Consider the following 19031-nt stretch of genomic DNA (forward strand, 5'->3'; position numbering starts at 1 on the left):
GTGAGCGTACCCAGATTGGGCCCTGTACTTAAAAAGGAAAAGGAAAAAGAGGATATAAGAGAGACGATTTGGGAATTTGGGAACATTATAAAATGTAGTATTTATATTAGATACCCTTGAAATAGTGTTAATTTTCTTAGGTGCGAAAACGAATTATGGTTATGTATGAGAATGCCTTTATTCTTAGAAAAGATATGCTGAAGTAACAGAGTAAAGCATCAGGATATATATAACCCATCTTTAAATGGTTCAGCAAAGGCAAGCAAAACACACATTTACATACACGTATGTGTGTAGGTCTATTTAAACAAACATAAAATGAATGTATCAAAATTTTTAACAACTAGTGAATCCAGAGAAAGGGCATACAGGTGTTCATTGCACTGTTCTTTGGATTTTTCTCTAGGTATGAAAATGTTCTAAGTAAAAAGTTGCAGAAAAATCAAAGAAATTTCACTTCACACTCTGTATTGATATGTATTCAAGACTGGTAAAGAGTTTTTTGCAAAGGGCCAGTTAGTAAACATTTTAGGCTTTGCAGGCCATATGGTCCCTGGTGCAAAGACAGCCACTGTAGGCAATACATAAATAAGCATGTGTTCTAAAAAAGCAATATTTACAAAAATAGGCAATGGGCTAAATTTAGCTCATGAGACATAATTCGCCATCCCCTAACATGTATTACTAAACTTCTAAAGAATGCATGGGCACATAATGCTCTTTCTTCCCTGACTGTAAGTTTACAAGGGTTTTTGTTTTTAAATTCCGACTTCCCAGGAGCATGGCCTCTTGTTTAGTCTCTATACTTGCCCATTCAATGATTTATGGCTTTAACTACTAATTTATAACAAAATGACTCCCATCTATAGCACCTGTCTTGATATCTTAGGCCAGATTTCTGGATTTCTATTATGTGTATCATAAAATTTCCACATGGATGGTGCACTAAAAAATTAGTAATTTTTTCTCCCAAGACAACTTTTCCTCCAACATAATTTAATTCTACCAATTCCACAACCATCCACCTACTCATTTAGACTCAGAAACTGGGATACCACCAAAGCAGAGATGAGTTAACATAGCAGGCCCAAGACTGCCTATCCTTAGAAAGGCCTGCTTGCAAGGTTGGTCCTTGGCTGGCACCCGGAACTACATTTTGGAAGGGTTTGCACTATTCCCAGAACTAGTTAAGAGTGGCTTACTGTGCCTAAACTGTACAAATAATGTGGTTTATGCTAAATACAGCTTTCCTTCTGGAAATCTGAAATTTGGGTACATGCAAGTAGAGGGTGCCAACAAAACTTTGGGCACTTAGTCTAATGAGCTACTCTGATAGCCAACACCTAAAATCTGATGTGGAGGAATTAAGCGCTTCCTGTGTGACTTGTATAGGGAGAGGGCTCTTGGAAGTATGCACCTGATTTCCTTCAGACATTGCCCCACATGTCTTTTCCCTCTGATGATTTTGTATCGTACTCTTACATGGTAAAAATTTTAGTGGTGAGTATAATTATATGATGAGTCCTATGAGTCCCTCTAGTAAATCACAAAACCTTGAGATATTCTTGGGGTCTTTGACATACCTTATAATTTCTTTTTCAGCAAGGTATTTAATCAGTTGCAAGGTCTTTTTTTTTTTAATGATTTTTTTTAAGTTTATTTATTTATATTGAGAGAGAGCCAGCAGGGGAGGGGAAGACAGAGAAAGAGAAAAAGAGAGAGAGAGAGAGAGAGAGAGAGAGAGAGAGAGATTGATTGAATGAATGAACGAATGAATCCCAAGCAGGCTCTGCACTGTCAATGCAGAGTCTGACGCAGGGCTCAATCCCATGAACCATGAGATCATGACCTGAGCTGAGATCAACAGTTGGACAAGTAACCAAACTGAGTCACCCAGGCACCCCAGTTGCAAAGCCTACTTGATTCAACATTCGATATCTCACTTCTCATTCACATTTTCTTCATTTCCACTGTTTCTGTCCTGCTGAGGATTCCATTACTGCACTGGTCTCCTATTGTACTTTCTATTTCCGCACTTCCTTCTTCTAACAGAATAATTCTAATCATTCCATCTATTAGTTAAAAAATTCATAATGGTAACTCATTTTGTGATAGAATAAAGTCTAAAATCCTAAACTTTTAATTAGTAAGCTTAAGATTTCTTTAACCTTAGGGGTACCTGGGTGGCTCAGTCAGTTAAGTGTCCAACTCTTGATTTCAGCTCAGGTCATGATCTCATGGTTCCAAGTTTGAGCCCCACACCCACTCAGGCTATGTGCTGACAGCGCAGAGCCTACTTAAAGTTCTCCCTCTCCCTCTCTTCCCTGCCCCCCTTAAAAAAAAAAACAAAGAGGACCGCCTGGGTGGTTCAGTCAGATGAGCATCTGACTTGAGCTCAGGTCATGAACTCATGGTGTTTATGAGTTCAAGCTCTGCATCGGGCTCTGCACTAACAGCTCAAAGCCTGGAGCCTGCCTCAGATTCTGTGTCTCCCTGTCTCTCTGCACCTCCCCTCCCCCCAGCTCCTCCGCCCAGCTCACACTCTCTCTCAAAAATAAAAAAACATTAAAAAAAAAATCTCTTTAACCTTAGTTTCTATTGTATGACATCACATACTCTATACTTCAGCCAAACTACCACCTGCCAATTCCCAAACCATCCTCTCCTCTAAATCTGAACTAACAGAGTTTCCAATACATCAAATACCATTCCCCAAACTTGTGTGAATCCATATAGTCTAAGTTCAAGTGTCATCACCTACATGAAGTCTTCCCGGATCATTTTAGAAATAATCACTTTTTACAAAATTTTAATAGGATGTTAGCTATTTCTTTCTAACGGCACTTATCACTTTATACCTTGTATTAGTCTTACATACATACATTCCAGAACCCCCTTCTTCCAGAGCATGGTCTATCTTGGATTAACTTTTGTATCCTCCTACAGTGCCACACAACTGTACGTACTTCCTTAGTATTTGCTGAATGAAAAGATGAAAAAACAAGAAGGCAATCAGATGAATGCCTGGTTCTAGTGTTTCATTAAAGGAGAAAAGATATTCTTAGAAAGAATGGTAATATAAAAGGGAGTTAGTATGGCTGAAACAGTATTCTTCTCATTCAAGAGCCATACCGTACATACATTTAATCATATATGTAGAAGTATACGTAGCAAGGTTCTATGCTTAGTCCTGGGCAAGATACCATGAATTAAATAAGCTTCAGTGGATTAGTCTCAAATCTAATCCTATCTATAAATAATACTATTTATGGAAAATGGGAGATAAAATCCTAACAAACTGTAATAAAACATCTTTATAGTATTACAAAGATATATCCATAAGATATGACCTGCCCCTGTATCAATTATACCTTGGTTGTGACAATAAAGGTGTAAGAAAGCCTAATTTTTTTCAAAAAAAGACATGAAATACTCAAAACTGAATCAATTTAAATATTTTCGTTATCAAGTTTCATGCATTTAGGAGTATAAAGAATATATCTCTACCATCAAAACACAAAAACAAAGCAATGAAATGGCATCAACTTTTTTTCAATGGGGAGGGGGAGTAACGGATTATTATAAAAGACTAACTGAACCTAGAGAAAAAGAGAGTTAATTCTTCGATAATTAAAAACATTTAAATATTTTTTTCTATACACACACTCTAATTTGAGAAAGAGCTTATATATTTGCCCTTTTTGTTCCACATATAAATAGTCTCCATAGTTAGATGAAATATCAAAGAATAAACTAATTTTGAGTGAAACACACTACCTCCAACAACGATGTTCACCATTTCTTCTACAATGCTCTGTACAATGTCTTGTGGCTTTTCCTCACAGTCATGGTTTTCTCCATCATATAATATGTCATTTTTAGATAATGCTTTAAAAAATAAAAATCCAAGAAAACATTATTTGAATTTTTTGAAACTTTTACCAAACATTTAAAATTAAAAACTTTGCTAAACAATTAAGAATAAAAGAAAATCCAATGGATAACATGAAACTAGAAGCAATTACAAGTTAAACATTCAGAATTCATAACTATACCAAATTTACAATATTTTATAAATTTAAGTCAATTTCAAAAATGATTCATTTGACAAACTATTAAATGATCATTCAACTTAAGCAAATTTTCTAGATTTTTCCTTCAGAAGCTAAACATTTAAAGTATTTTGAATGAAAAATTTCTAACATGTCTGACATACTTATCAAGTAATATATTAAATGTAACTAAAGCCTGCATTGATCAATTCCGTTTATCAATAATGTGCCTCTGTATTTGTGAAGTCTCTGAAGACAAAGAGACAGGGCCATGTGGGCCTCCAACAGTGCATTCCAGCCCTTCCTTACTGTTTCTTCCCCAAACCAATCTATATACCCAACGTAAAACTAAATTTAATAAATAAAAAAGGATTCATTCTCCAATTTAACAATCAAACAGACATATATGCCCAAGAGAACTTCTGAACAGCTTAAGAGAAACTGATAAACCTTGACATTCCAGAGTTAGCTTGCAGATAAAAATAGGATTTCTACTGGTTGTTTTGAAATGTTGCAAATACCTCAGGAAGGCTCAATTAACATTTTCGGTCGCTTTGGGATCAAGGACCCTGTTCGGCCCTACTCCAAACAGCATCAGACTGCACATTAGCTGATAGTGCTGCTAACACCCTCATCCCAACTCACACTGCCCTCCAGAAACCTGTCCTCCCTATTGTTCACTGCTCCTAATCTACTGTTTGCTACACTCTACAGAATACTGAATGCCACAAGGGGAAATCTGATAAAGAAACATACCAATCAGTACACTTATTTTATAAAAAATCTAAGTACGGTAATAACACAAGACTCTTCGGTGGAGTAAAAACATAAAAGATGTTTTGACAGATAATTTTTCTGCCACCCTTAAGCTTTGTATTTCTGTCCTCTAGCTACCTAAAATTATCTAGAGTCTGAAAGTTAGTTTCAACAAAACTAAATATACAGTCACTAATATGTGTACAAAATAGTGAATCATGAGTCAGTTCTCAAATTATCTGACAGAAATAGCGGTATTTATTACACATAGGAAATCATTAGCGAAGTTAACTATTATGTCCAAAGTCACATAACTAATAAGTGACAGAGATGTAATTCAAAGCAAACTCTAGAGCTCTCTTAATCAATGGCTCTCAGGCAGAATTTTCATTTTTATCAGCTGTTGTGAGAAAAACACCTACAGGGCCAAAATAATCATGACTCTACCACAGCAAATTATGTCTTATTTTAATTCTGTATCCTACAAGGTGACTTGCACACAGTAGATGCTTCCATTCCTTGAGTCTCAGCCCATGTTACTTTTTCTGTCACAAAATTTCTTAAATTTTCTAGCCAGCCAATTTCAACTCCTATCCACCAAGATTCAACCAAAACATCATTACTTTCTCTATAAAGGTATTGTTTAACTCTCTTCAGCAGAATTACCTTGTGCAGGTCACTTTCAGGATACTTATCACATTATACCTCATTTATATATGCCTGACCATCCAGGCAAACCATGGGCACCCTTAGAACAATGTCTTTATCTCTATCAGCTTTTTAACCTCAAGTGCCACATAGTGCCTAGGATACAGTATGCTAAATAAATATTTGCTGAATGCATGAAGAAATGAAGAAATAAAGTCCCAGCTTTATTAGAGATCAGTCCTTTGAATCAGCCTCTTACAAGCTCACAGTAAAAGTAGGTGAAATCTGGCAAGAGCTGGCTAGAAAAATGTAAATCATATAAGCAGCATAGATTTACTATTAGCTTGGGTACTGTGAATGCTTAGATTTATCAAAATTATCCCTTTTTAAAAAAAACATTTGTTTATTTTGAGAGAGAGAGAGAGAGAGAGAGAGAGAGAGAGAGAGAGGCGGGCAGGGAGGGAGGGGGGAAGGAATGGGAAAAGAGAAAATCCCAAGGAGGCTCCATGCTGTCAGCCAAGAGCCCAATGTGGGGCTTGATCTCACAAACAGTGAGATCACGACCTGAGCCGAAATCCAGAGTTGTACGCTTAACTAAGTCACCCAGGCACCCCAAAGTTACCCCTTTTAAAATAAAGAGTAAAGCACTATTAAAAGCATTAAAAAGGCCACTAATCATGCCACTGCTGATGTTCATCCCACTATTACATTATAAAAAAGATGTGGTAGAAAAAAATCAACGGCTGAAAATATATTACAGAAGTCCTTTCTCAAAGAAAAATACAGAATTCAGATGAACTGTAACTAAGACCTAACCATCCTACTTCCATGCAAACATAGTAAACAGGCAACAGAATTTCCATCATTTTTTGATGGAAGTTAATAAGAAACAAAGGGAACAACAAAACTCCCTAGCAGTTTTATAAACTAGCTAAAGCTGAAAATAATGTCTGGGAGGAAAAAAAAATGACTTCATGTGATTATTTTTAGAGAAACAAATTAGTAAAATAAATAAACGTAATTTAATTTTTGTAATCTTGCAACCCTTTTCTTTTTTAAAAAATACTTATTTTAAGAGACTGAGTGAGAATGCACATGAGTTGGGGTGGGGTGGGGGGGGGGGGGGAGGCGGGTAGAAAGAGAGGAGAGAGAATTCCAAGCAGGCTCTGTGCTATCAGTGTGGAGCCTGACACAGGGCTAGAGCTCACAAATCAGGAGATCATGACCTGGGCCAAAATCAAGAGTTGGATGCTCAAATGACTGAGCCATCCAGGTGCCCCTTCTAACCTTTCTCTTACAAATAAATTTACCCAGAAAAATACTATCAGAGAACATCTCAATTTTAGGGCTTACTATACATCAGGATATAAAAATATTTTTGTATGTTAGGTGGTTACTCTATTTTTATACTTAATTTCAGTACTTTTAGACAATAGTATTTTCTGAACCAGTAACACATTGATGCCCTAAAACTTGCAGTCACATTCCAGAAAATCTTATAAACAGATCTTTTGTTTGTTGTGAAACTGTTTTAAGAAAAGTGAAGTTCCTATATGACATGGTAACAAACATTCAAGACCCCCTTTAGTAACATGTATCTCCTCCAAAACAAGTCTGTAAATTGTACTGCTCATGAGATGCCAGTGAATGCATAGTATTAATAGATATCCTGTATTTTGAAGTCAATTAAATTCACTACCTAGGATGGAAAACATCCACAACTAACCACGTGTCTGCTCTCCATTAAATCACATTACCCTTTCCACATTTCTTTCCCAAACATGCATGCCTACACTCTTCCCTGAACATGTCCCACAACCCCTTCTCAAAAAGATTACTTTCAGCTGCAGTTGCCTGATCAGCTTCAGTCTGTTCATTTTCTGCACTGGAAATATCAGATCCATTTTCGGGCTCTGTATCATCCTGAAGGCTTTTATCCACATCATTTGTATGGGAATCAAGGTCCCCTTCATGTTCTTGGGTCATATGATCAACAGTCTGAGGTGGCAAATATCTAAGTTGAGGTGATTCAGGCTCATGATGGCTTACTGGAGACTGCAACAGATGATGATGCTGCCGATGCCTTTCTTTTTCCATTTGTTTGGCTTCCTGCAACTGGAAAGAAATAATTTCCCATATTAGTAAAATAAGTTGTTTAAAATTTGGAAGGATAATGTTATGCTCAACTATAAATCCTTTATATAAAGGTGTCATTTTGTCTCTGGGATTAGAAATTGTAGTCCATCAGAAGCAAAGAACATAAAATATACTAAAAAACACACAAGAACAAGTAACAGTGGTTACTTCTTAGAGGGATGGAAATTGGTACATAAAAACAGAGATGAAAGTCTTTCAGTACATATCTTCTCTTCACTATTTTTGGTGTTTGAATCATGTGACTGTATAACCTAAGCAAAATTTACAAAACTGAAATAAATTTTAATAGACTCAGAATAATAATTGGATTAATGCAAACAGTGGATTTTCCTAAAATCAAAATTTCACTAAGGGAGGGAAAAAGTGGATGGGGAAATAAAACACTAACTCATTTTACTTATACATACATAAACAAATGAAATCTAGATACACAAGAAAATAGTCAATGATAATGGTTACTTATGGGGGGGGGGGGGGGGGGGTTAGGAAATGACCAAAGTAGAAACAAGTGTCAGAGGGAATTTTCAGTGTATACTCTTCTGTAACATGTTCTTATGTCACATTGTCAAATGTCATTTAAGTAAAAATAATAAAATTACATATAATAAATAAAATCACAATGAGTACTTAAATGTCTCAGTCCAGTCATCTTAATAAGGATGAAAAAATCATATCAACAAATGTTTATTTTAAGAGACCTGTCATTATTATATATAGAATACCACCTGTAAAACTGGCTTACTTGTAAGATGCTAAACCAGTAACAAACAGAATCACAGAGTTTCATTTTTTTTTTTAGCACTTTATTGCTTTCAGATACAACTCTCTTGGTCCTCATAACCGAAGAATAAGAATGATTCTCACAGGATGCTTCGATGGCTGTCAGTTCAGCATCCAACTCTTGATTTTGGCTCAGGTCTTGATCTCAGAGTTCAGGAGTTCGAGCCCTCTCAGCTGGGCTCTGCACTGACAACATGCAGCCTGCTTGAGAGTCTCTCTCCCTCTCTCTCTGCTGCCCCTCCCCAGTTTGTGCACACTGTCTCTCTCTCTCTCTCTCTCAATAAATAAATAAATTTTATATATATATGAAAAAAGAATGATTCTCACAGAATTAATTTCCATAATGGTAAATACTCTGTCAAATAAGAACATTTCACATTTCTTAGTAATATTCCATTTTATGTGGAAACACCAGAACTAATTATATGAATGTATAAAATATATTTAAACTAAAAGATTTTAATGCCCAAAGTGCCAATGCCAAAATTCCTTATAATAAACATGTCTAAATCCATGTTTTACAGATAAAGAAAATGATGCACATGACTATTTGCACAGCTGGAATCAGAAAAGAATTTTCAGACTGATACTTTAGCCCATTCATGAGAAAGTCAATTTCCAAAGTAGCAGTGAAGAACCTATGATTTGCAATCCAATCCCACCCTCAGGCTAAGCTTCAACAGATAGGCAATGTGGTTTAGTGGAACAAGCACATACTTTGGAATCACCTACAAGCATGGTGTTGTATGGAAGCCAATTTGACAATAAATTATATTAATTAAAAACAAACAAACAAACAAACAAAGAGATAACCAAAGCTGGAGGCATCACAATCCCAGACTTCAAGATGCATTACAAGGCTGTAATCATCAAGACAGTATGGTACTGGCACAAAAACAGACACTCAGATCAATAGAACAGAACAGAGAACCCCAAAATGGACCCACAAACGTATGGCCAACTAATCTTTGACAAAGCAGGAAAGAATATCCAATGGAATAAAGACAGTCTCTTCAGCAAGTGGTGCTGGGAAAACTGGACAGCAACATGCAGAAGAATGAACCTGGACCACTTTCTTACACCATACACAAAAATAAACTCAAAATGAATTAAAGACCTAAACTTAAGACAGGAAGCCATCAAAATCCTAGAGGAGAAAACAGGCAAAAACCTCGCTGACCTAAGCTGCAGCAACTTCTTACTCAACACATCTCCAGAGGCAAGGGAAACCAAAGCAAAAATGAACTATTGGGACCTCATCAAGATAAAAATCTTCTGCACAGCAAAGGAAACAATCAGCAAAACTAAAAGGCAACCAAAGGAATGGGAGAAGATATTTGCAAATGACATCAGATCAAAGGTTAGTATCCAAAATCTATAAAGAACTTACCAAACTCAATACCCAAAAACCAATCCAGTGAAGACATGGGCAAAAGACATGAATAGACACTTCTCCAAAGAAGACATCCAGATGGCCAACCGACACATGAAAAAATGCTCAACATCACTCATCATCCAGGAAATACAAACCAAAACCACAATGAGATACCACCTCACACCTGTCAGAATGGGTAACGTTAACAACTCAGGCAACAACAGTTATTGGTGAGGATGCAGAGAAAGAGGATCTCTTTTGCACTGCTGGTGGGAAGGCAAACTGGTGCAGCCCCTCTGGAAAACAGTATGGAGGTTCCTAAAGAAATTAAAAATAGAAGTACCCTATGACCCAGCAACTGCACTACTAGGTATTTATCCAAGGGATACAGGTGTGCTGTTTCAAAGGGGCACATGCACACCAATTTTTATAGCAGCACTATCAACAATAGCCAAAGGATAGAAAGAGCCCAAATGTCCATTGACGGATGAATGGATAAAGATGTGGTGTGTACACACACACACACACACACACACACACACACACACACACACACACACAATGGAGTATTACTAGGCAATCAAAAAGAATGAAATCTTGCCATTTGCAACTATGTGGATGGAACTAGAGGATATTATGCTAGGTGAAATTAGTCAGAGAAAGACAAATATCATATGACTTCACTCATGGGAATTTAAGAAACACAACAGATGAACATAAGGAAAGGGAAGCAAAAATAATATAAAAACAGGGAGGGGACAAAACATAAGAGACTTAAATATAGAGAAGAAACAGAGGGTTGCTGGAGGGGTTGTGGGAGAGGAATGGGCTAAATGGGTAAGGGGCTTAAGGAATCCACTCCTGAAATCACTGCTGCATTATATGCTAACTAACATGGATGTAAATTAAAAAATAAATAATTAAAAAAAAAAAACTTGTTGAACAAGTCAAACCAATAAAACTTTTCTCATGTTTCTGCCATTAAAAAGTGATAAAAGATTATATGCATTCATTTCTTTAAAAAAAGCAGTACAATTACTATTTGCAGTTTCAAAATACTAGAAAGGATCCAATGTCAATATGTAGAAGAGTGACTGAATAGACTACAGCACATCTCAGAGTACCATACACCTACAAAAAAGATGATCTCTAAAAAGTAATATGGAATGATTTCCAGGACATACTTCTAAGTGAAAAGAGCAAAGTACTAAGAGAGATGTATAGTATGTGTGGTAGCCAGCCTTTAAGATGGTCACCAATGATTTCTCCTTTTGATTTTCACTTCCTTGCAAAGTCCCCTCCCACATTGTACCAGGGATGGTCTGGGTACCCGCTTCTGATCATAAAGTAGACACAGTAGCTTCTGTTTTGTTGCTGTCTGATCATCTTCCCTGGAGATAGCCAGCTGCCATGCTGTGCGCATCCCTATGAGATCCACACAAAACTCAGGCCTTTCCAGACAACAGGCAGTAAAGAACTGCGACCTTTCACCAAAGCCAAATGAGTAAGACTGGAAGTGTCTTCTCTAGCCCAATGAAACCTTTAAATGACTGCAGCACCAGATCACACTGTGATCCATGCAGGGAACTACAACTTCATGTGGAACCCAAACCACACCCACCCAGCTAAGCCACTACTGTATTCTGGCCTTTCAGAAACTCTGAGAGATAAGCAGCTAAATGATAAGTTTTAAGCAGCTGAAGTTTGGGGTAATTTGTTATGCAGTGATACGTAACTACTATAGTATGCTACCTCTCATGTAAGAAAGAGGATATGTGAAATCATACATGTATCTGCTCATTTGTGTTACATAAATGCAGGACGGATAAACTAGAAACAAAAGAGATTAGCAACATCCAAGGGGCAGGAAGAAGGGGGAAGAAGAATGGAGTCAGAGGGATGAAGAAGGAGTAGTCCTCTGAGTATACCTTTTGTGTAGCTGTGTTAAATCATAGTCCTGTTTAACATACTCTAGAAATAAGCAATTAAAACTAACCAAAAAAAGGAAAAACAAGCAATAATAAATTAATTTAATCGTATAAAGGAATTAACATTATGGCATGAAGAGTGTGGAGAAAAAAAAGAACCTAAGTACCTTCAGAAAACAATAGTTTGAATGAATCTTATAAGGCTAAAAGAATTGGGGCGCCTGGGTGGCTCAGTCGGTTAAGCGGCCGACTTCAGCTCAGGTCATGATTTCGCGGTCCGTGAGTTCGAGCTCTGCGTCGGGCTCTGTGCTGACAGCTCAGAGCCTGGAGCCTGTTTCAGATTCTGTGTCTCCCTCTCTCTGACCCTCCCCCATTCATGCTCTGTCTCTGTCTCAAAAATAAACGTTAAAAAAAAAATTAAAAAAAAAAGAAGAATAAATGCTGTAATCTACTTAGTAAGTTTGCTTCTCACAGTGGTATGGGTTAACTATTCTAAAACTATTTTATGTGGATAATAGGACTCAACAAATACTGTGTCATAGAAAATAAAAGCCATACTTTTCATTGTTTAGAGACAGGAAGTTACAAATAAGTAAAGGGAAAAGGCTGAAATGAACCCTGTCATGTTGGACTGAAAGATGTATCAGTATAAAAATATACAGACATATAGGTGTGGGGTTAGGTGAAAGAGGGACTATACAGATACATCTTTCCTAGCTCTATCTGCTGAGAGGGCCTAGAAGCAATAACATCTCAGTAGCAATGAATACACCTATCACTCAGATTTTGGTTTCTAATTACCATTCTCCAATTGAAGGAGCCAAAACTCCCTGTTGAAGTGGTTGGTTCTAGGGCTGAAGGAGAAAAAATTCAAAATGAGCCTGGAACATTTTGAGATTACAGGAAGTAAGGAGGTACTCAAAAAAGGATGGGAGCTTGTCAAAAGTACACAAGGCCAAAGCTGGAATAATCTGAACAACAAAATAAATAATAGCACTGAATTATAACAGAATAAATATCTATGAGTAAAGACCGATATAAATAAAAAATTGAAAAATATATAGGAAAGAAGAATTCTTTTAATAGATACAGAAGAATAACTCTTGTTTATAAAGAAGAAGAGATCAACAGAAAATCACCATTAGGAAACACCACAGTAATAAATGTTGCCAACAAGATCCACTGAAGGATAGTTAAAATGGGGATGGGGAAGTATAAGAAGGAAACAGGATATTTACACAGTTTTAAGATAACCCCAAGATCTTTACAGTGGAGGAACCTGGAAGATACCACCTTAATCAAGTAATCAAAGTTAACATTACCAGTAACAGGACATGTCAACATCATGAACTCCTGATACAATGCACTGAAAAGGACACAACAATGCTTCAGAGGTATTCTAGCAAAAACTGGACAACCTCAGTCTAATCATGAGAAAACATCAGACAAAGCAAACTGAGGTACCTTAAAAAAAATGGTTTAAGTATCCCTCAAAAACATCAAGATGATCAAAGATAAGATTGAGAAATTACAACAAACTGCAGAAGACTAAGACATAACAACTAAATTCATACTAAGTACATTGTCAGATCCTGGACTGGAACTTGAAACAAAAAAAAGGATATTTGTAGGAAAACTGGTCAAATTCAAGTAGGCTCTGTAGTTTATTTAACAGTAATGTACAAGTATTATAATATGGTTATATAAGACACTGGCATTAAAGAAAGACAGGTAAGGGGATCTCTCTGTAATATCTAAAGTTTAAAATCAGTTTTAAAAAAAGTTAGAAGTTGATATGTAATTATGTAGACCTAAACAATTAAAAAGAATACATAAAATGATTCTTTAGCTTATCTCTTAGCCCCCCCAAATTTATTTCATCAATGTAGATACACATTTTACTTTGAAAGGACTCAATGACTAAATATTTTACAGCAGAATAGATCAAATCAGGTAGCATTATAGCTACATTACACTCATCTACTAAACTTGAGTACAATAAAAGTATCCTCAATCTATTAACACTTCCATGAGGATTACAATAAATATCTTTCAAATTCTACTTGTCAACCACTAAAAATATATTTTTCCAAAGTTAAACAAGTCAGTTAACCTCAAAACAAAATAATACCACAAATCTTCACTAAAGTACAACTGTAAATGAAAAACATTCTTCTCTACAAGTACCAAAGATTTCACTATAATTTCTCTAAATTCTTTTCTATATTTGGTACCTGTGGTGTTCTTTACAATCTCTGTTTTTTAATACTTACTGCTTGGTTTTCCATGCGTGCAAAGATAACATTTAGCATCTGAGTAAGAGTAGCTTTGGCTGTCGTCTGATTGATGAGATTTTTGCTTGCTAGATAGATATTGTAACATGTTCTCACAGCTTGCAGGACAGTTCCTTCATGAATTTCTATGTGTTGCGATGTTACTGCAGTAAGTAAAGCCTTTAAAAAGAAAGACACAGTTAAAGCAATTTTCTGCATCCTGCATTTCAGCACAAAAATATGAGTATTTTTATATTAGAATTAAAACTTTTAGATACCATTACCACTTTCAAGTACACATGAACAGAATTTTCAGTATACACCCAACCGAATTTCTAACCTTGAATATGTATTATCAACTAGCAGTAATTTCCAAATAATCCTCCCAAACCCAGAACACAAGAAAACTATACAATTAAATTGTTTCAACACTCAAGTTTCATTTTTATAAAACTATTAGTCTATTAAAATGCACAGCACTAATTGTCCAGCAGAACACAGATATGCTTCCTAAGACATATGCTTCATATGACATATCTGTTGAATAAGGCTGTCAACTTTGGAGGGTACCCACTGTCTTACTCACTTCCAAATTTTTCTGAGATGGTTCTTACAGATCAGACTAAATAAATGTACTTCTGTTGTTGGTGAAGATGTTTACACACAGAATAAAGCATTCAAGTATCAGATTAAATTAGAATAAAGCATTTAAAATAATCCTACGTGAATTTCCCAATAAACTTTGTATGAATGTTCAGATTAGGGTACATGCAATTTCTCAAGAGCAAGGGCTCTTTTGTCCTTTATGCTGTACAATACTACACAAAGTCAGCACTGAGTTTATTTTAAATAAACCATGATTGATATTAAATTGCAAATGACAGGGGGCGACTGAGTGGCTCAGTCAGTTGAGCATCCAACTTCGGCTCAGGTCATGATCTCATGGCTCGTGAGTTCGAGCCCCGTGTCAGGCTCTGTACTGATGGCTCAGAGCCTGGAGCCTGCTTCGGATTCTGTGTCTCCCTCTCTCTCTGCCCCTAACCCACTCACATTCTCTGTCTCTCTCAAAATAAATAAACATTAAAAAAATTTAAAAAATAAATAAATAAATTGCAAATGAGAGGCCAACTGATTGGACGGCATTTTTAGAATAACTTGTGAAGTGACTACAGCTATGAAACTGAAAGGCTCAGAGAGGCTATATCTACACATGAAAAACACTTTATACATGTAAATGATTTCAAAAGTACTAAAAGTACAAGAAAATTTTACTGATGCTTAACATATCACCATGACCATTAGCAGTCATATTAAGACTTCAATATTTATAACAGACTAAAAACACAACTGAGTGACTTTTCTTTAAAGGAGTTTGATCACCCAGGTGTATTATAGCACAAACCCAGAAGAAAGTTTGGCTGAGCATGTTCAGCAAATGAATAGGTGCAAGGGAATCAGTAAGGCTGATGCACAAATAGTTCACATGGTGAAGCATGGGTCTAGAGGGCAGACTACAAGAGATCCAGAAGTAGACAAGAAACTTAGAGGGGTCACAGGACCATCATATGAACCCTAAAGCTCAAAAGACGGAATATGTAGGGCAAACATTCCAGAAACCAAAATACTCTGGAAAACTCTGGGAGCCACAGCCTAAATTGGGACCTTTAAAATAACAGACCTAGAAATATAGTTCACTAGTGAACTCTTGGCATTCAACAAAATCCACTCATATGGGGTCTAAAAAGCAACTAAATGACCTCTATTAGCGATGGAAAGCACATAAAATGACCTTTCCAAATATATCCAAGATAAATGGCTTCTGATTTAAAAAAATATATAGAGGGATGCCTCGGTGACTGAGTCAGCTGAGCATCTGACTCTTGATTTCGGCTCAGGTCATGATTTCATGGTTTGTGGAATTGAGCCCCTGCTTGGGATTTTTTCCCTCTCTCTCTCTGTCCCTCCCCTGCTGGCATGGGCTCTCTCTCTCAAACTAAATAAACTTTAAAATGTATACACACACACACACACAATGAATGACAAATTCACTATATAATCAATTACCTTTATTATTTGCAGCTGAACTCCTTCATCTGTTTGAGGACCTTGGAAGCAGCCACAAATGGTTTCAATAATTCTATCAATTAATTTTTTGCCTGGTGTTGTACTATCTGGAGCATTGCCAGTCAAGTGCCCATAAGCAATAAGTTTCTAAGATGCAGAAAGAAAATAAAGATCCTAATTAAGCTAAATATATATACTAATTGAATATACTTTAAAATTATAATATGTAATTGAATATATGTTAAATTTTTTACATAAAAACATTAAAGTATAATCAAATCCAAGGCTATACCAACTTTTCCTGAAGAAAGGTGTATTAGCTATAAACATGTAAAATTCTTTACATTCATAATAACCACAGAAACATACTAACCAGAATAAAACCATCAGGCCCTATTTTGAGAAAGCCACACTTTAGATCTGGTCTGATGAATCAGAATAGCTTACTGCTTTCTTTCTAACCATTATTGATACTGCTTTTGTGAAAGCTATCAACATATTTAAATGATTCAATCTCTTTCTGCATCAGATCTGTGAACATACAGAAAACCCAATTTCCATGCACTGGCTGTAACAAATCATGGATTTGTTCAATCATCATCCATTATAGCCCTGGAAAGCCTTAGATATCAATGAACTTCATCTAAATCCCGAACTAATCATATAAATATGTTTTTTTCCTAGCCACTGAATTATTGGTTCAATACATATAATTCCCCAAACAGTGAAAAGACCTGAAGAGAGAAAGACCCCTCTATCTGGAAATTTTACAAATATCTTAAGAGAATCCTGTGTGTGTGCACACACACGTTTGTTTAAGTAAAACAGGATGAAAGAGTTAAGGAATTTTTCTGACATACGTGAAAATCAGAGCTGAAGTCCAGCAGTGAATAATTAAACTGTCAATATTAACCTATTGCTTTATATAAAACAGCAGGCATTCAGTAAAATCATTGCAAATAATGATGTATGTAAAGTCAGTAGCAGGTTAAAAGTACTATGGTTCCTGCATTTCACTGATGGAAAATAGGACCAAATAAACACTAAGTAAAGATTATTTGTCTCACTAAGCCAACTAATGATTTTTGTTACCCTTAAGCTAGAAACACCTTTTTGAAACTATTATTCTGTCTCTCTTGTATATTAGCAACCATCTGGCTTCTTACCACAAAAAGAATACTCAAGGCTTTCATGGAAAATGTCTGAATCACCAATTATGGTAATGTTTAGAAACACATTCAAATTAAACAGTTTTTAGATAATGCCATTTTATACATACCTGTAAACAATCAAGAGATGTACTAACTATACGGGGACATTTGGACTGGCACGCCAATTCAAAGGGTAAGAAGTACTTGTCTGCTTCGATAAAATTTGTCTTTGATTTCACTGGTGGAAGGGTGCTTGATCCACCTTTTGCTTCTCCATGAGGAGGACTAAAGGAAAAAGAAGAGTATGATTAGAATATTACATTGATTGTACTGATGATAAACTCATATGAAAACACAAAATTTCAGTTTGAAAGGAATTTTACTAAACAATCTTCCATCTTCCCGTATTTCATGAGGGTAACCAAAGCCCAGGGAAATGAAATGATTTGCTACAGGTAAAAAGCTAATGGCCAGAGCTGTAACTAAATGCAAGAAAATCAAAGAAATTAAAATAGCTATTTAGTCACTGAAAAAGTATTTAAATTATAAAACAATCATTTCATAATCTTTCTAAATATGAATCAAAGTCTTTACACAAAGACTTTAAAGTGTATCTTATGGTATTTCAGGAATACTCTCCTATATTTATGAGATCTTTCTGCTTATATTTCTTAAAAACTTTTTATTATTAATTTTATCATAAAGATCACATACAGAAAATCTGCCACATATAGATGACTATTACTATTTTAACCAAGACTGATAAGTTTGCAAATTATTTTTACTAAAGAAAAGAAACCCCACAAACCTCTGTTTTTCAGTTTCCGCTTTTATTTCCTCTGGGGGGAAAAAAAAGAGGCACATGTTAGAAAACTTGACAACAGAAAGATCATCAAGTAATTTCATTATAAACTTTGTAAACTAATTCATAACTCCTATAAGAAGTTGGGAAGAATGCAAATTCAAAAGAAAATTCAGTAGCTAAAATTCTCTTGCTCTTTAATGTATTAATTTATAAAATATAATTTTATCAAACTATACAAAGAATATATATTAATAACCATAAGGATAGGTACAACTACAGGTTACTAATTCCCAAAGCATTTGTTTTCTCAAAGTAGTTCTTTTTTTTTGTTGATTTTTTGTCAAGTAACTACATTAACCAGAAGGATTAATATTAAGAATAGAGTATTAAGTATATTGTATTCAAGTTATAAAATTAAGGCATATGTTCAGTGAGAGGAAAAAACTGAACGCATCACTCCTAAAATTATCTCAAGATTATTGCACCAGGACTATAACCTCTTGACCATGGATATATGTGTTGATATTTAACCAATTTTTCTACTATGACTACACAAGGCACTGTAAAAATACACATGCTCAATTCAATGGGAAATTTTCCCTTTTGTTGTTTATAGCATAAGAAATGAGGTAAATTAGATAAAGCTTACCTATACTAAAAGACCCTTAAATTTAACTGATAGGCTGGGGAGTCCAGTTAATTGTTTAAACCTGTTTAAAATTTGGAAGGAAAATCAAACATAACATTTATAATTACTATTATTATAACCAACAGTTGTTGACAACTAACTATGTGCCAAGCACTATTACATTTTAAATGTACTAACATAAGCCTCACAGCAATCTTCATTTTAAAGATGAGGAAAATGATGGAGCATGTGGGTGGCTCAGTTGGTTAAGCGTCCAGCTTCAGCTCAGGTCATGATCTCAGTCGGTGAGCTAGAGCCCCCCATCAGGCTCTGTGCTAAAACAGCTCAAAGCTTGGAGCCTGCTTCGGATTCTGTGCCTCCCTCTCTCTCCACCCCCTCCTCCAATTGCACTAT

General features: G+C 35.7%; 1 protein-coding gene across 5 annotated transcripts in view; it reads right to left on the reverse strand.

Annotated features, from left to right (window-relative positions):
• ARFGEF1 (ADP ribosylation factor guanine nucleotide exchange factor 1) overlaps window positions 1-19031 on the reverse strand; it is a 149043-nt gene that overhangs the window by 78410 nt on the left and 51602 nt on the right. For 4 of the 5 annotated variants that reach the window (XR_007148496.1, XM_047841934.1, XM_047841935.1 and 1 more), the window contains exons 2-7: window positions 17993-18023; window positions 17313-17469; window positions 16034-16180; window positions 13970-14149; window positions 7295-7571; window positions 3778-3888 (exon numbers count right to left, since the gene is read on the reverse strand). Coding sequence is in view for 4 of the 5 variants with exons in the window: in XM_047841934.1 (XP_047697890.1) it covers window positions 3778-3888; window positions 7295-7571; window positions 13970-14149; window positions 16034-16180; window positions 17313-17469; window positions 17993-18023 (903 nt within the window). In the remaining variant the exon portion in view is untranslated. Of the gene's footprint in view, window positions 1-2882; window positions 2941-3777; window positions 3889-7294; window positions 7572-13969; window positions 14150-16033; window positions 16181-17312; window positions 17470-17992; window positions 18024-19031 lie in introns of those variants that run through there. The other variant, XM_047841937.1, reaches the window with a different exon arrangement.

This window comes from Prionailurus viverrinus, chromosome F2 (assembly GCF_022837055.1).
Source record: "Prionailurus viverrinus isolate Anna chromosome F2, UM_Priviv_1.0, whole genome shotgun sequence".
Classification (NCBI taxonomy): Eukaryota; Metazoa; Chordata; class Mammalia; order Carnivora; family Felidae; genus Prionailurus; species Prionailurus viverrinus.